The 14,167-nt window shown below is 42.0% G+C and overlaps 1 protein-coding gene across 6 annotated transcripts in view; it reads left to right on the forward strand.

Annotated features, from left to right (window-relative positions):
- Nucleotides 1-14,167, forward strand: part of Schip1 (Schwannomin interacting protein 1) — a 47,251-nt gene that overhangs the window by 10,976 nt on the left and 22,108 nt on the right. For 3 of the 6 annotated variants that reach the window (XM_076423922.1, XM_076423924.1, XM_076423923.1), the window contains exons 3-8: nucleotides 1,467-1,765; nucleotides 3,270-3,610; nucleotides 4,206-4,508; nucleotides 5,810-6,347; nucleotides 7,550-7,647; nucleotides 11,753-11,824. In XM_076423922.1, coding sequence (XP_076280037.1) covers nucleotides 1,467-1,765; nucleotides 3,270-3,610; nucleotides 4,206-4,508; nucleotides 5,810-6,347; nucleotides 7,550-7,647; nucleotides 11,753-11,824 — 1,651 coding nt within the window. The remainder of the gene's footprint in view (nucleotides 1-1,466; nucleotides 1,766-3,269; nucleotides 3,611-4,205; nucleotides 4,509-5,809; nucleotides 6,348-7,549; nucleotides 7,648-11,752; nucleotides 11,825-14,167) is intronic. The other 3 variants (XM_076423925.1, XM_076423927.1, XM_076423926.1) reach the window with 2 other exon arrangements.

Here is a 14,167-nt window from a genome sequence, read left to right on the forward strand (position 1 = left end):
TTACGTTCTTTGACGATCGTGTTATATAACATTATACGACGCCTGCTGTTTGATCTCCTAGACAGACTTCGTTCTTTTGCACTGACACTATATTACAGTTAGATATATGTGTGTGCGCGCCTCCGAGGTCTGTACGATTGGTATGCTGCGATTAAGAAAGCGCCAAAAGCGTCTCGGCTGAAAAGCTCATCGATTAACTTCAAAAAATGTTGAAACGTTATTGTATCTTCGACTATTCGACTCAGATTTCAAGAACTTTTGCACATCGCGAAAGCTAAAGACATTAAATCTTGCTTTGAACGTTGGGTGCTCGACCGATGCTCGATCGTTGGCATGATTGTTTATTCCGAGTCTTCAGAGTTCGTTTTCAGACTTCTTCATGGAGATGTTAACCCTTTGGAACGCCTGTAGACTGTACTGTACTAAAATTGATTATTAGACTGCGGATTCTATTCACTGATTATTGAAAGAATTGGTAGATGCTATTTAAACCAGTAAAAAGATGAAATGAATATATGACTGTTCATGATATTATTTCTACCTTGTTGAAATTATTAAAGGAGGAATGACTAATAATAGTATTCTGAAAATTTCGTCAAAAACGTTTAAAGATAGTAAAAATGGCAGATTTTCACGATTTTCGGCCTACAACTGCAGATTCTTACATCTTTCAATGCCTGTCGCTTTTTTCCGCATCAACCGATTTCGATGAAACTTTCACAGTGCATATAATTGACACAGATCTACAAAACGTATTTTTCAAACTTTCAATATAGGCCCACATTAAAAAGTTGTAAATCGCAACTTTTAGTACTTTGTATACGATTCCGACTAATTGCAATTTTCAAAAAAATTTCTTTTCACATCCTGTAGTAAACTAATTGCTCTAGCTTCCCAAAAAAGTTATCGGCTTTTTGAGAGTGTCCGAATATTTGTGGGAGTCACTGTATCAGGGACGAATTAGAATATGGCTATAGAAATATGAGAAAGATGAAATCGTCAACAGATTATACATGTTGGCAGCGAGATGCGAACCCTGAAGATTGAATATGAATATCTCGGTGCATCATTAAACCGGTAGTCATCATCCGTGCTATATCGCGCGGGCGTAAAGGTGTCGAGCACCCATCGCGAAGAGAAAAAGTAAAAGAGGACAATACTATATATGTATATACAAAGATAGAAATAGGGAGAATCGCTAAAAGCAACGTGAGATCGATGTTTCGCCGGTTCAGCTGACTTAGTACCTCGTGGTCGGGGAATTGAAGCCGGTCCGAAACGAGCGAAAGGGTTTCGAGCGATTCGTCGTCGTGTGTGGGTGGGCCGACGAGGTAGCTCTTTCCCGGCTGCCTCGCAGACGTCTTACGTAGGTGTGCTGACTATATTTGCATCGTCATAGATCGTACGGGCCGCGGCTAACGGAACGTATCGATCCACTTGGACTCATTTCTCTGTCTCGCTCGCAGTCAGCTACGTAGAAGCGAGCAGAACCAGCCGAGCACAGAGGAGATCGAGAATCGGAACGAGAACACGACGACCACGGTCTCCGTGGTCAGAAGCCCGACGTCGACTGACTACACTGTCGAGGACACCGAGGATTTCCGTGTCGCCGAGGACACCACCACGTGGTCCTCGCTGGCCATCAATCGCGACAGCAACGTCGCGATCGATACCGCCAACAACGACGCCGGCAACCTGAACAACAACCTATCGGTGCCGAGGATCCGCAGGAACAGCTCCGTCGAGAGCCTCGCCGACTACGAAGGTAATACCACGATTTTCCAAAAACCTCATTGTGTCTCATTCATCTCAAAAAGTTTGCCGGAGGTCGATGTTCTATACTTGTCAAATGCCAATCACTTTTCGTGTAAGGTGCAGTGGGATGAGTCCGCCTACGGGGCAAGTCCGTTAATTGGTTATTTTTATTATAATATGAACGAAATATCTCTAGCTTGTATTTATTAATGTAGTATAAGTTAGTGTGAACTATTCGACATAGATGTCGTCGAAGAATAAAGGTGTTTTCCTCGCTTAAATCAATCAATGCCAAACAGTCACGTGCGAGGTACACGTATAACTTTGAGGTTACCCTGAACGTGCAATAGTTTACAAGTTATTCATATATTCTGTGTTGTTATCTTAGGTGAGTACAACAAATATTGATGTAGGTTTACATTAAATAAACCGTTGTTATTGTATTTTTTTTAATTTATTGAGAAAAACACTAAGATGATCTTGCCCCGTAAATATTACTGCACGGGGCAAGTGCGTACTATCACGGTGGGGTAAGTGCGTACTGTATGGGTAACTATAAAAATAAACAATATATTTAATGCAATAAAAAGCATTTTGTAGCAGGCTCGATAATAATTCTTTTCTTGCCCCGTAGCACTTGAAACAAGGTTCGAAAGCATTTTTAAACTTTGTTTTAATATCACTGCATCTCCTTTCATATTCCAGCATAAAAGTACTTGTTTGTTTAAAAATGAATAACTATAAAACTAAACGATATAATTGCTATAAGAAGCATTTTATAGCAGGCTTGCTAATCATTCTTTTCTTGCCCAGTAGCACTTAAAACAAGGTTCGAAAGCATTTTAAACTCTCAGAGACGGACTTGCCCCATTTTCGTGGCAAGTGCGTCCTAGTTGACACTTTGTACAATATCCTATCAAAATGATAATTTTCAAGCAATATTAGAGAATCCTACATAATACTAATTCATCAGTAATAACTGTGGCAAGAGTTTGATATCAAGAACGTTAACTTTTCACATACCAGACTTACCCCACTACACCTTATATCTTTTTGTGTATAGCAGCTTCTATTCGGACGTAACATAAACAAAATGAAGGAGGAAGGAAGGAGGAAGGCAGGACATTTCTACTTCGTTTTTATTTCTTGCAACTGGTGCAGACAATTATTTCCTATAAAGATCCGTTCCCTAATGATCACGATTAGAACTACACTGCATATTTTACGTGTTTGTAAAAATGAGACAGAACGTATGCAAAAGTGGGAATCGTAGTTACACTTGCTCGGTGTCGCGACGAGATGAGTAACAGGTCCGGTATAGATTAGGTTCGCCGAACTATGAGGAAATCGGAGCGACGCGCGTGTTTTAATGAAACGGTTCAATCATGAAATCCCTGGGGCCTCGACAGCGAAGCGAGTATGCCAGCTGCGATGAGTCAGTGTCGCGTCGTCGTCGTCGCGATCCCCGATTATTCAGTATTCCGGCAATGTGCAACGAGCATGAAATTCCGCAGGGCGTAACTCCTCTCACGAAGACTCGTCCCACGAGTTGACACCGTCCGAGTGGTCCGACTGGTCCGAGGAAGGAAATCTGCCCGCAGGTTGCCGCGGTATCGTCAACCCGAACTATCCCGGCTTTCAACACCTGGGGCCTTCTCTTCTGTCGGACACGGACCTGGACGAGGACGAGGACGAGCACGAGACCAATCCCGATTACGCCAGACTGAACGAGATCAACGCCAGGCGCGTCGAGAACGAAGAGTACATCAACAACATCGAGGACAGTATCAACCACCTCAGCGGACAGAAGAACCAGAGGAAGATCTTCTACGAGAAGCCCAAGTTCAACATACGGGTGAGCGAACTTCGAGACTACGGCGCAACGATCGGGCAAGTCCTTTCTTCGGTGAAATTGCACTTGATGAAGTTCTACATGTTCTTGTGTGTTGTTGATTGTTTGAAATGAGGATCAAGCTATTTCTAATATCAGGACTTGCCAGGTTGTTTCACGGAGGTCTTGAAACACTTCGAGAAACATTAGTTAAAGCATTGCTACGTAAAGCTTCGTACAGACCTGAACATTTCATCGAACATTGTTCGTGATCCAAACTGGAGTTCCGTTCGCCGTTTTGTTAAAATCTGCGGAATGTTCAGGTCTGTACGAAGCATAATACTTTAGGTACAGTATTACTATACAACCTTTTCGAAACGGTCCACAGCCAGAAACTCAAATGTATCATTAAAGCGGCATTCAAAGCCGCAAAGATGGCGTCTGGAGGTAGCGACAGAACCATCGATTCTGTAAAATGAGCAGCCCTTTCAGAAGGGTAGCGAAACCAGCAATCAACGGAAGGGAAACTCGGTTCTCATTCGACGTTCTCGCCTTTCAATTAGGCAGCCGCAAAGGCCCACGAGATTCTAATCATCATCGGGATCGGCTCTGTTCGCAGATCGTGGCATCTTTGTACGACTCGGTGGTGCCGCCTGCGGTGAAGTGTAACAACTACGTGATATTCCCGCCGGAATCAGAGGTACCGGATCTGACCGTGCTGGAACCGGAAGAGGCTCTTGCAGACACGGTCGCTGAGACCCCCGCGGATCAGTCGTCGGACGTGATTTTGGAAGAGAAACAGGAACGGGAGATCCCGGTCGAGGTCGAGATCGTCGAGCTAACGACCAGCGTCAAGGAGACGCTGCAGTTTCCAGAAATCGAAGAGATACCGGACTCAGGGAAAACCAGCGAGGCCGGCGAGGTGCGTCTCGGCATCTATCTCTCGCTAATTGCTGGGTTGATTAATCAGTTGATGCGTTCAATACGCAGGGGACTACACAGGCGACTACGTGTCAAGTGTTTGTACACTTTGCCGTATTTTATTTATCGCCTTCCCCGTGTAGAAAGTGGTTTAAGAATATCTTCGATTAGTCATTTAAGGTAAACGAACACAAACTTGAAAATCTAATAAACGAGACACTAAGTTTATTGGATTGAGAAATGTCAAATAGACATTTTAAAGATTAACAGACAGTAAAGAACACAAGAATTGTATTAAAATGGGCGACCACGATGTAACAGAACACAATAACAAAATTAATACAATCCTTTCGGGAAGCTTGATCACATTGGCATTATTTTATTTCGAGCACTGCAACACTGTTCAATTTTCCAACAGAATCACGAAATTAGTGCTACGGTGAAAACGTGAAAACATATACGAGCAGATCGTTTTAACGCGTTTGGCAGCGTTCACTATACGTTCGACGTTTTAAAACAGCGCAGAATGAAACTGTTTTCACGTCGTAGTTACGCGGCTCCGCTAATCAGAAATTTCCTGAGGCCTTAACCGCGGTCTTGCTTCCACTTGGTAACTGAATGCCAGATGGTAGTACTATGATTCTTCCCCCGCTGGCCGAGTGATGTCAATGTCTGTTTCCAGCAGAGGGGGAGCAAGACGGTGACGCTAGGAAAAATAACTTCACTATACTTGTTGGATATATATATATACACGTTGGTAAATGTGTCGTTTGTTTATCCAGGTATACTGAAACTAGTTTCCTCGATTAATCGAATTGTGATTAACTCTTTACACCAGTGAGACCAGCTGCACTAACCATTTCGACTATCAATGTCTAGTCTCAGTGCTTGAAGCCCAAATATAAAGTATAGATAAAGTTAATATGATAATTATTTCGTGTCTGAAGTATTTCAAATGAAAAATCTTTTTAGTAATTTGAAATTGGTAGAATGTGGAACTTCATTCACTGTATATTCAATTTTCCTAGCATAAAGCTCTTTTCAAATTCTTGCATTTTGAAGATCCTAACTAAATTGGGTATGGAATAAATAATCTGTCACCATTTTTGGAAGACGCGGCGCTGAAAGTGTCTGAACCAGAAGATCTAGATGTCTGGAACTAGTCCCAAAAATATACTTTAAATCCAGAAAGTTTCGAGTTAAATCGGGAAGTAAGAGAAATAGGGATTCGTAGCGAGTGTTTACAACTTGCCGTTCGAAGAGCGAATGGAAAGGCGAGCTAACGACGACTGTCTGTTTCAGCCGGAGGACATCGTGGTGGAGCACATCGATTTGATACGCGAGGCAAAGGAGTTGCCTCACCAGGCTCGATCCAAAATAGGCAACCGTCAAAACGTGACGTCGAACGGCTCTGCCGAGGACGACTCGGAGAGCAACTCGGACACCGACAGCTATCCGGAGGAGCAGCCCACCTACACCAAGCTCGAAGAAATCGATCTTCTCTCGAGCATCGGCCGGGATATCGGGGTCGATCTCGAGAAGTACGTGCAACCGGTGCCGGACGTTGTCGCGATGGAGACCATGGATCACATTCACAGCTGTTCGCGGTCTTCATCCGCCATGACCATGAGGAAGGACACTATCGAAGACTCCAACAAACTGTTCGATCGCGAGTTTCCGGAGGCGTCCAGCGTCGACACCAGAAAAAAGGAGAAGATGGCCAGGAACCAGGCGAAGAGGAGGCAACAACAACAACAGCAGCAGCAACAACAACAAATCAGAGTGACCAACACACAGAGACGTCCGGACAAGAGGCGGGCTGACGTGGATATTGGACCAGGTATGTTCTCTTCAGAAAATTGTGAATACATAGCTGTTTCTCTGTAATATTATGGGCAACTGTTTCTTCCACAAAATGATCTTTCTATCGTGTTTAACCCTTCAGTGCACACATACTTCCTTACATACATTTCTTGCATGCTATGGTTATGCGTTTCCGCATTCGGGAATGAAAAAACTTGTCAAGTGTTCCGGAAATTCTCCGTTTTGTCGACCGTTTTTCGCCGAGTAAATTACAGATTCAGTTCGTTCACAGTCCACTCGTAAAATCATCCTCGGCCGGAAACGGAAGTTTCTGCTCTCGGGCCGTTCTGCGCCTGTGGAAACGCGATTGCGTCTAATTCGCGGTTGCTTAACAGAAGTGAAATTTCACGGCGCGAGAGCATAGCAAACAATAAACCGCATGCGAGCTCCAAGGGTCACGCGGCTCGATTACAGCGACGTCAGGAAGGGGGGAGGAGCACGAATAATCTCGGTCGAAGCTGGTTTACCATTTTCCACATTTGTCGCGCAGGAAACCCGCACGATTAGCGTAATCTTTAGGACAATAAATGCACCTTCGCGTATCGCCTGTGCGTGACACGTTTTCTTTCACCATTGCGTCGTCCCTCGTCCCTCATTTACGCGTTTCCTTCCCGACTTCACTCTCATGCTCGTTGTCGCTCTTCACATTCCACGGTTAGTGCATCCATCGAATAATCTTGTCATTTTCATCTCGTACATCAACGAAAACGTCGCGACGGGTCAATGCTCATCGAACGTCTGAGGCTCGTTCGTACACTGAGAAAGATATGTAAAGAAGTGTACACACTGTTAACTCTCATTATCGAGTGACTATCGAGAACCGGAAATTATAGAATTGTTTTTGTAGATTTTTAAGAATTGTTCAGCTTCATCTTGTAGTCTGCTAGAGTAGAAATAGTCTATAATTTAATGTCAGTCTAAACACAAGATTGTTTTTCTGGAAATGCTTCGAACCAGGTGTCCACTTAATAAAATAGGAAGGACATTTTATAAATTATTAGAAGACTGCCTTAAATTAAAAAATCATCTTGACCCACTCGTGTACAGCTTTTCCATATATCAATAATGTATGTTTAAGGTATTTAATTGATAATTACAAGTTTATATGGACACGAGGAGGTGGGATGTAGCAATTTTATTGTTCTCGGGTTCATTGTGCGACTATTTTTCCTGTTAAAGGTGTCTTCGAGGTGTACAACATCGAAACAGCGATGCCGAAGATCGATTTGGACGCGATCGAATCTCACCTGAGAGCCGCACGCGAAGAGGAACGACGGGTGAGTGGAAATTATTTATATCCGATTGTATATCATCGTGTAACAAAGTGTATCTCCTGAAATTTTCATCGGAGAAATCCGCGAACATTGAATTTCGTAGCGTGACAAAAGAAAGCCGATAATCCTCGAGAGCAAAACTTCGATTGTAGAAATTCGCTTCTTCGTTTTCTCGCCGAGAAACGTAGCTGTCGACCTTTCGCTATGGCACGCGTGTGTAAATCGTGTCTGTTTTATTTGCATGAATGTGTGCAATATTCGCATGCTAATGCGGATATTTAAGGACGCGCTTTGTGGGCGCGACGCATGCACAATTGCGGAATGACATTCATCTAAGATTAGCACAAATACAATTCGGAGATTAGGGTCAACAATAGAGTTATCAGTATAGATCAGCGGATTTTATGCATTTTTCACGAAAACGAGTAGGTGTAATTTAAAACGGTGAAACTATTGGAAGAATTTCAAAAATACTGATACGTCATTTTTAATCTATTGAACATATTAAGACAGAAAATAAATTTCTATTTCACTCCAGGTAGATTTGTTGCAATCCACGTAGACTATTTTTATTTCGCATAAAGATCCGCTGTCTAGTTATCAGTGAAGCTTTTACATTGAACTTTTAAAATAACTACTGAACATATATGTACATCAAAGGCAGAAGCAAATACAGTATTTTATCTACATATAAATTTCCCAAATGTCTGGCCAATAAATGTCCCAGAACTATCCCCACTACTGCGGGGTGTACCCCCTTGAGGGGCCATGAAACTCGAGAGGCCTCGGTCGCCGAGATGTATGACTCATACGGCTCGGGTATATCGGTGAGACCACACTAATCCAATAACAAAACTTCTTTATTGTTCATTATTTTTTTATGGGATTTTGACCAACATATTCGTGGCATTTTTTAAATGAAAATGATACCAAATATGATATAATATGGATAATATTTAGAATGAATATAAGAATATTTACAAGGAAGAACAGCGTATGGGAAGTTCTTTGAACTGTGTCGACGCGCTGCGACTCTCCGCGTCTCTTTCTTTCCCATACGCTGTTCTTCTTTGCGTCGAAAACTTTCATCGTTCATTACACAAGCAAATATAATTTGAATTATGTCATATTTGGTATCATTTTGCATTAGAAAAATGCCACGAATATTTTGATGTAAGTTCCATAAAAAATAATGAAAAATAAAGAAGTTTGTCATCGAGTTATGTTTAAACTTCTCGGCGATCGAGGCCTCTCGAGCTCGGCTGTCCTTCTCTGCGTTCGGCAAAACTCAGAATAGTATCCCTGGCGTATAAAAGACCCTGGGCAGACCTGTGTTGGGGACATTTATCGATAAAATACTGTATAACGTTTACAATACTTTTTATCGTGTCATTTTAAAACGAACGGTATCGTGATCATTGTTATATCGCACTCTATGAAAAATATATATAACTCGGTCCACATTGATAATGGCCTTAAAAATCCAATGATTGGTTTGGTTGCAACCTACTTTCTGCGACTATCGATTGCAACCACTTCAACCGCGAACGCACATGAAAGTGAATGAACAATTCCACGTGGTAACTGAGAATCAAGCGAACTATGACACATTAGTCGCCGCGTGAATTGCAATTGATTTAGCCGTAAGTTTTCCGAGAAGATATACCAGTTTTAATTTTCGAAAAGACAAGTGGATAAACGCGTAATCGACGTATGAATCACTTCAACCGGACTGATTAACGTTACGCAAATGACCGTCTCGCGAGAACGAATGTGTGAAAACGAGACCCGAGTGCTCGCCGGTAAAAAGCGTCGTAATTGGTGGAGTCCTCGCGATGCATGAAAGGAGAGACGGTAATTTCACGGCTCACCTGACCGACGTTTTTCACGGATAAAACAGCACGATAACGCTGAATGAATGCTCATGTGACGTGAATCGCTTTCGTTGAAGGGTCAGATATATATGTATACAGGGACTCGTAATCATACGTGCTGCGTGCCCGATAAACTCTGACTCAATCCGTCTAAATAAAGAGCCAAAGGATGCGGTGGGTGTGCTGAAGATAAGAGCAGGCGACATCGATTTCTACTGAAACGTGAAATTTGATGGCACTGCGATGCTTCGACTGTTTGTATCGATAAAAGCGCACACGATACAAACGAAAATACCGAGAGACCGAGTGCTTCTTCTATTTTCTCATCGGTTTAGAGTCGCATAAATATGATTCCTAAGATGTATTTGAATGAGCGAGACTATTGCGATTCTATTCGCATTCTCCGTTTGTTTCTCGTGTTAGAATATCGAAACAATTTTGATATTTGTGGTTGTTGGACAATATTCTCTGCAATTAGCTATGGTGCACATTTGTTATTAAGATCTAGATATCATGATTAAAGTATTCTGTGAATGATAAATACATAAAGACACGCAGTAAGGTCGTTGAACTTTTATATATTCCGAGAAAGCAGCGTTGACTAGAATTTTTCAGAAGATACTGAATAAACGAATACTTAATTAAATTCTATTAAATTGTGCGAGAATGAATAAAAGCAAGACCATTACAAACTTAGGCTCGCCTAAAACAAATCCAGCGGTGGATAGAGCAATTCCATTGAACTTGGCACCTCACCAATGGAGTTCCGATTCAACGACATTGCTCTTTCGCGAACCGCAAACGCACAAAGCACCGCAGGCCGCTTATTATCGCGGACTCGCGAGGAGCGAATACGTTTCGCGCGGCTTTCTTCGAAATTCAATTAACCCAATTAATCCGGCGAAGTCTAGTCGGACTGGTAGCCCCGCGTCGATTATGGTTATGTAAACTTTCGAGTAACGAATCCCGCGGAACGCTCGTTTAAATGGGCCTTCGCCAGATAAAGTGGAAGGAAAAGAGGGCAGCTGTGAAATCCCAGCTCGCTCCTCCGGGAAAATCTGCTCTGCTCCGCTCTGCTTCATTCCGCTCCGGGATCGCGCCGCGCCGCAGGCGTAGAAGAGGAAAGCCACTCCGCGTTAATTCCCAACATGTTTCGCGCGAGTATTTTCTGGATTATTGACGCAGAAAATAAGGTCGACGAGGTTTACGACCCCCTTTCGGGGTCCCGATAGCGAGAGTCTCATTAAATGCACAGACGATCTATATTCGCCGGTGCAGCGGCCATTGTATGGAAATGGGGGAACAGGAAACGGATGTCGGCACATAGGCGATCTATGCAACCGGAAAACACTATATGTGACACATCGAGAACGTATTCGATCACTGAATTTTCGATTTCCAAAGAAGTTCCTCGCGTTTCAACTGCTGTAATTTCATAAAAAAAGAGTTCTGCATTGAAACGTCTCCAGAAATTTTGGAAAATGTTTATCGCGATTGCTTTTAACATAGATTTGAAGATCGCAGCTACTGCTTTGTAACGATACCTTAAAAATTGATGTAACATTTCGTGGGGCTGTTTTATGGAGTAAAAGTGGGGAACGTGTTCGGTATGGTAGATTGAATTATAAGGAAAATTTTGTAATGTTTTTCGAAACGTTTCAATTTGTACTTCAATTAAGGTGATCTTAACTGTGTGAAAACCTAAAATGAAATATGAGTAGGATTTTAAAATAGAAGCTTCAATTATTTTTGCACAAATCCAATGGTTAACCCTCATCTAAATAACAAGGTAAACAGTTATTTTTCGATGTTTATTATCCAAATTGATGAGAACATTTATATCTTAGGTTTTTCGGTTATGTGTTTCGCATTCAAAAAATAAAACACACTAAGTTTCGAGCAAAACGGATGAGGGTTAAGTAATTTTTTTAAATGAATGCAGATTACGTTTAAGTGATTATTACATATTTATAACGATTACTCATGTGACGAGAGAAAAAGAATGTTATTATAGTACTCAGTATCGAAAGCACGAGAATATTATCTACACACCAGTTTGTAACAGACGTCTGTTAGTGTAGCATCCCGAGATAACGTATCACTGCACCTTAAAAGTCGAAGCAGCCGTAGGTCAAAAGATTTGCATGAGCAGCCAAGTGGAACACGTTGCGTACGACTCACAAAAGATACACCATCTTTGCATACACATCCAGTTCAGCGAAGTTTCTGCGTAGAATTGCGAACGGAAGGACCCCATCCTGATCAGAGGATCGACGAGAGACTGGCAGTTTCTTTGGAAATCAAACGTAAGAGACACAAACCACAGAAATACCATAAAATTCGTAAAATCATGGAATAAGTCACAGTCTTCTGACCGCACTATACTTCAAAACGAAATTCTACTATCAAATTATAATTTAATATAATAATTTCAAAATTCAAAATAGGTCTACACAAAAATATTAAAAACGTCATCCCACTATCTTCAGTTTCCCTTAACATTAAACCTATTCTCTTATAAAAATTACAAGATTGATTTTATTTAGACTTTGTGCGGCTCCTATTGTAGTACGTACTCTGCTAAAGATATCTATACAATAATTTCTTAAGGAATCTTTTTTATTATTTCAATAATTGTAAAATAAAAAATCTGGAGTCAGCCATTTTGACCGATTGTGTTAAAGGGGACACGTACAATTCTCAGGAACTATTTGAAGAACCTCAAAATGTAAATTAAAAAGATAGTTCGCAACTCGCGTCGGCACAACGTAGGAACGGGATTGTCTAGATCGGCGGCAGCCCGAAAAAACGTTCCCATTCCGAAAACCGATTGCACGCAGGCGTTCGCATCGAATGGAGGCAGCGACCACTTTCACCGAGGACTGAGAAAAGCTAACGCGAGTCCAGCCTCCGTAGACGGTTAATAGCACCAGCTCCACCACCTCTTTCGAGGCAAGCAAACCTAACCGGAAGATCGGTTCGCCGCTCACTTGACTCGCTTTACGCCAGTCTCGTGTTGTTCTCGTTTCGCGCTGGTCCCATGGCAAAAACGCGAGTAATCCCGTGGTTACAGTGCGCCGTGCGGTGAACAGGAATCCTGGTCGCACCTAACCGACAGTGAATCCTGAGGAAAAGTGAATATTTTTCGAGGTGTTTAATCGTTCAATCACGTGGAACACTCTTGTCCCAGAAACAATCCTCCGCGAGTCGCACTTTCAACTGGCAATCGGACTCGGGTTTCACTCGAATCGCTTCGGGAGTTCGATGATCTCAGGCTTTCAAACAGCGTCTATCATAAACGTTGATTCGCTGCTACGAGCAGCCGTTGTAGACATTGATATTCGTCGCGTGATAAGCTCTTCGCGAGATCGCGACGGACTACCAATTTTGTCACTTGGTTCGATATTGTCTTCGTGAACGACGAGCTTGACAGCCAAGCAATACAGTCTAATAAATAACTAGATCGATGGACGAGCCACGATTGGTAGCTCGAAATTAAATTGTGCTTCCAGTTCGTTGCAACTGCGACGCATTGCAACAACTTCTGCGCGTGGATCGCACTAATTGGAAAGCAGATCAATGAACGAAGTCGATTTACTCGGTAGGATAATTTACAAGAATAGCTCGTCCGCGTGGATTCCTATTGTGGGATCGAAGTAATTTCCTTGTCGGTGGAGCAGGCAAAATAATTCAACTGAGGAATATTGAATAAGTAAAACAGTAGTTACAGAACAGAACGTATTTGTTTCTTTGCGAAGTAGGGAATTAAATATCGATTTGAGATGTCTTCTTTATAAGGCTATCAGAAATTGTCAGTTTAAACATGCATATTTAATTCTGCAAACATTGTTTAAAGTATTTCGAAGTACATCTTAAATGACACAGAATTGTTGCGTACATACATAACTCAAAGTGCAAAGGATTACAATAAACGCGAAGATAATTTCTGCGTAATTTTACGAACGTGTAAAATGCAAGACCGGTTTAATATTGATAAATTGAAGAATATAAAAATATGAATGAATGAACAGGATCGCGACGGTGTTCGTGACAAGATGAATTGAGTGACACGGAAGCAAAGTCGCGCAAGGAAACGATAAGAACGGTCTGTCTCGGAGAGATACTCTTCGACACGACAGGAAACGAATGAAACGGAATTTACAGGTGGCTCGTAACTTCCATCCGGAAGTTCTGGTACGGTGTTACGCGGTAAATAAGAAGAAAGTGGATCGTCGTTCTGCTTATTACAGAACATTCCGCAAAGAGGGACTCGTTGAACAATCTCGGCGACATGTCGAAATCTTCGAACAACTTTCTTTCTAGTGTAGCACGAGCAAAGAAAGATGCAGTGTGTAAACGTTGTATAGTAAAATATGTTCGCGAATCCTCCTATGCGAGTGCTTTGAGAGCTTTCTCTTGGAAGAATATGGATTGAAAGCTGTGCTGAATTTTGTGATTAAAATTGTCCATATAGGAATATAGTGAAAGAACTGTTGAGTGAGGAGAGTTGAAAAAGAAATTAATGATAAATAGAAGGTTCGAAAAGTGACTCTGGAAACATGGGGAGCAGCAGTAAGACGAAGAGGCACTATAAAAAGGACTCCCGATTTGTGAAAGACCTGTACACTTTTACCTACGACGACTTCGAT

The sequence above is a fragment of the Lasioglossum baleicum genome, chromosome 5 (assembly GCF_051020765.1).
Source record: "Lasioglossum baleicum chromosome 5, iyLasBale1, whole genome shotgun sequence".
NCBI lineage: Eukaryota > Metazoa > Arthropoda > Insecta > Hymenoptera > Halictidae > Lasioglossum > Lasioglossum baleicum.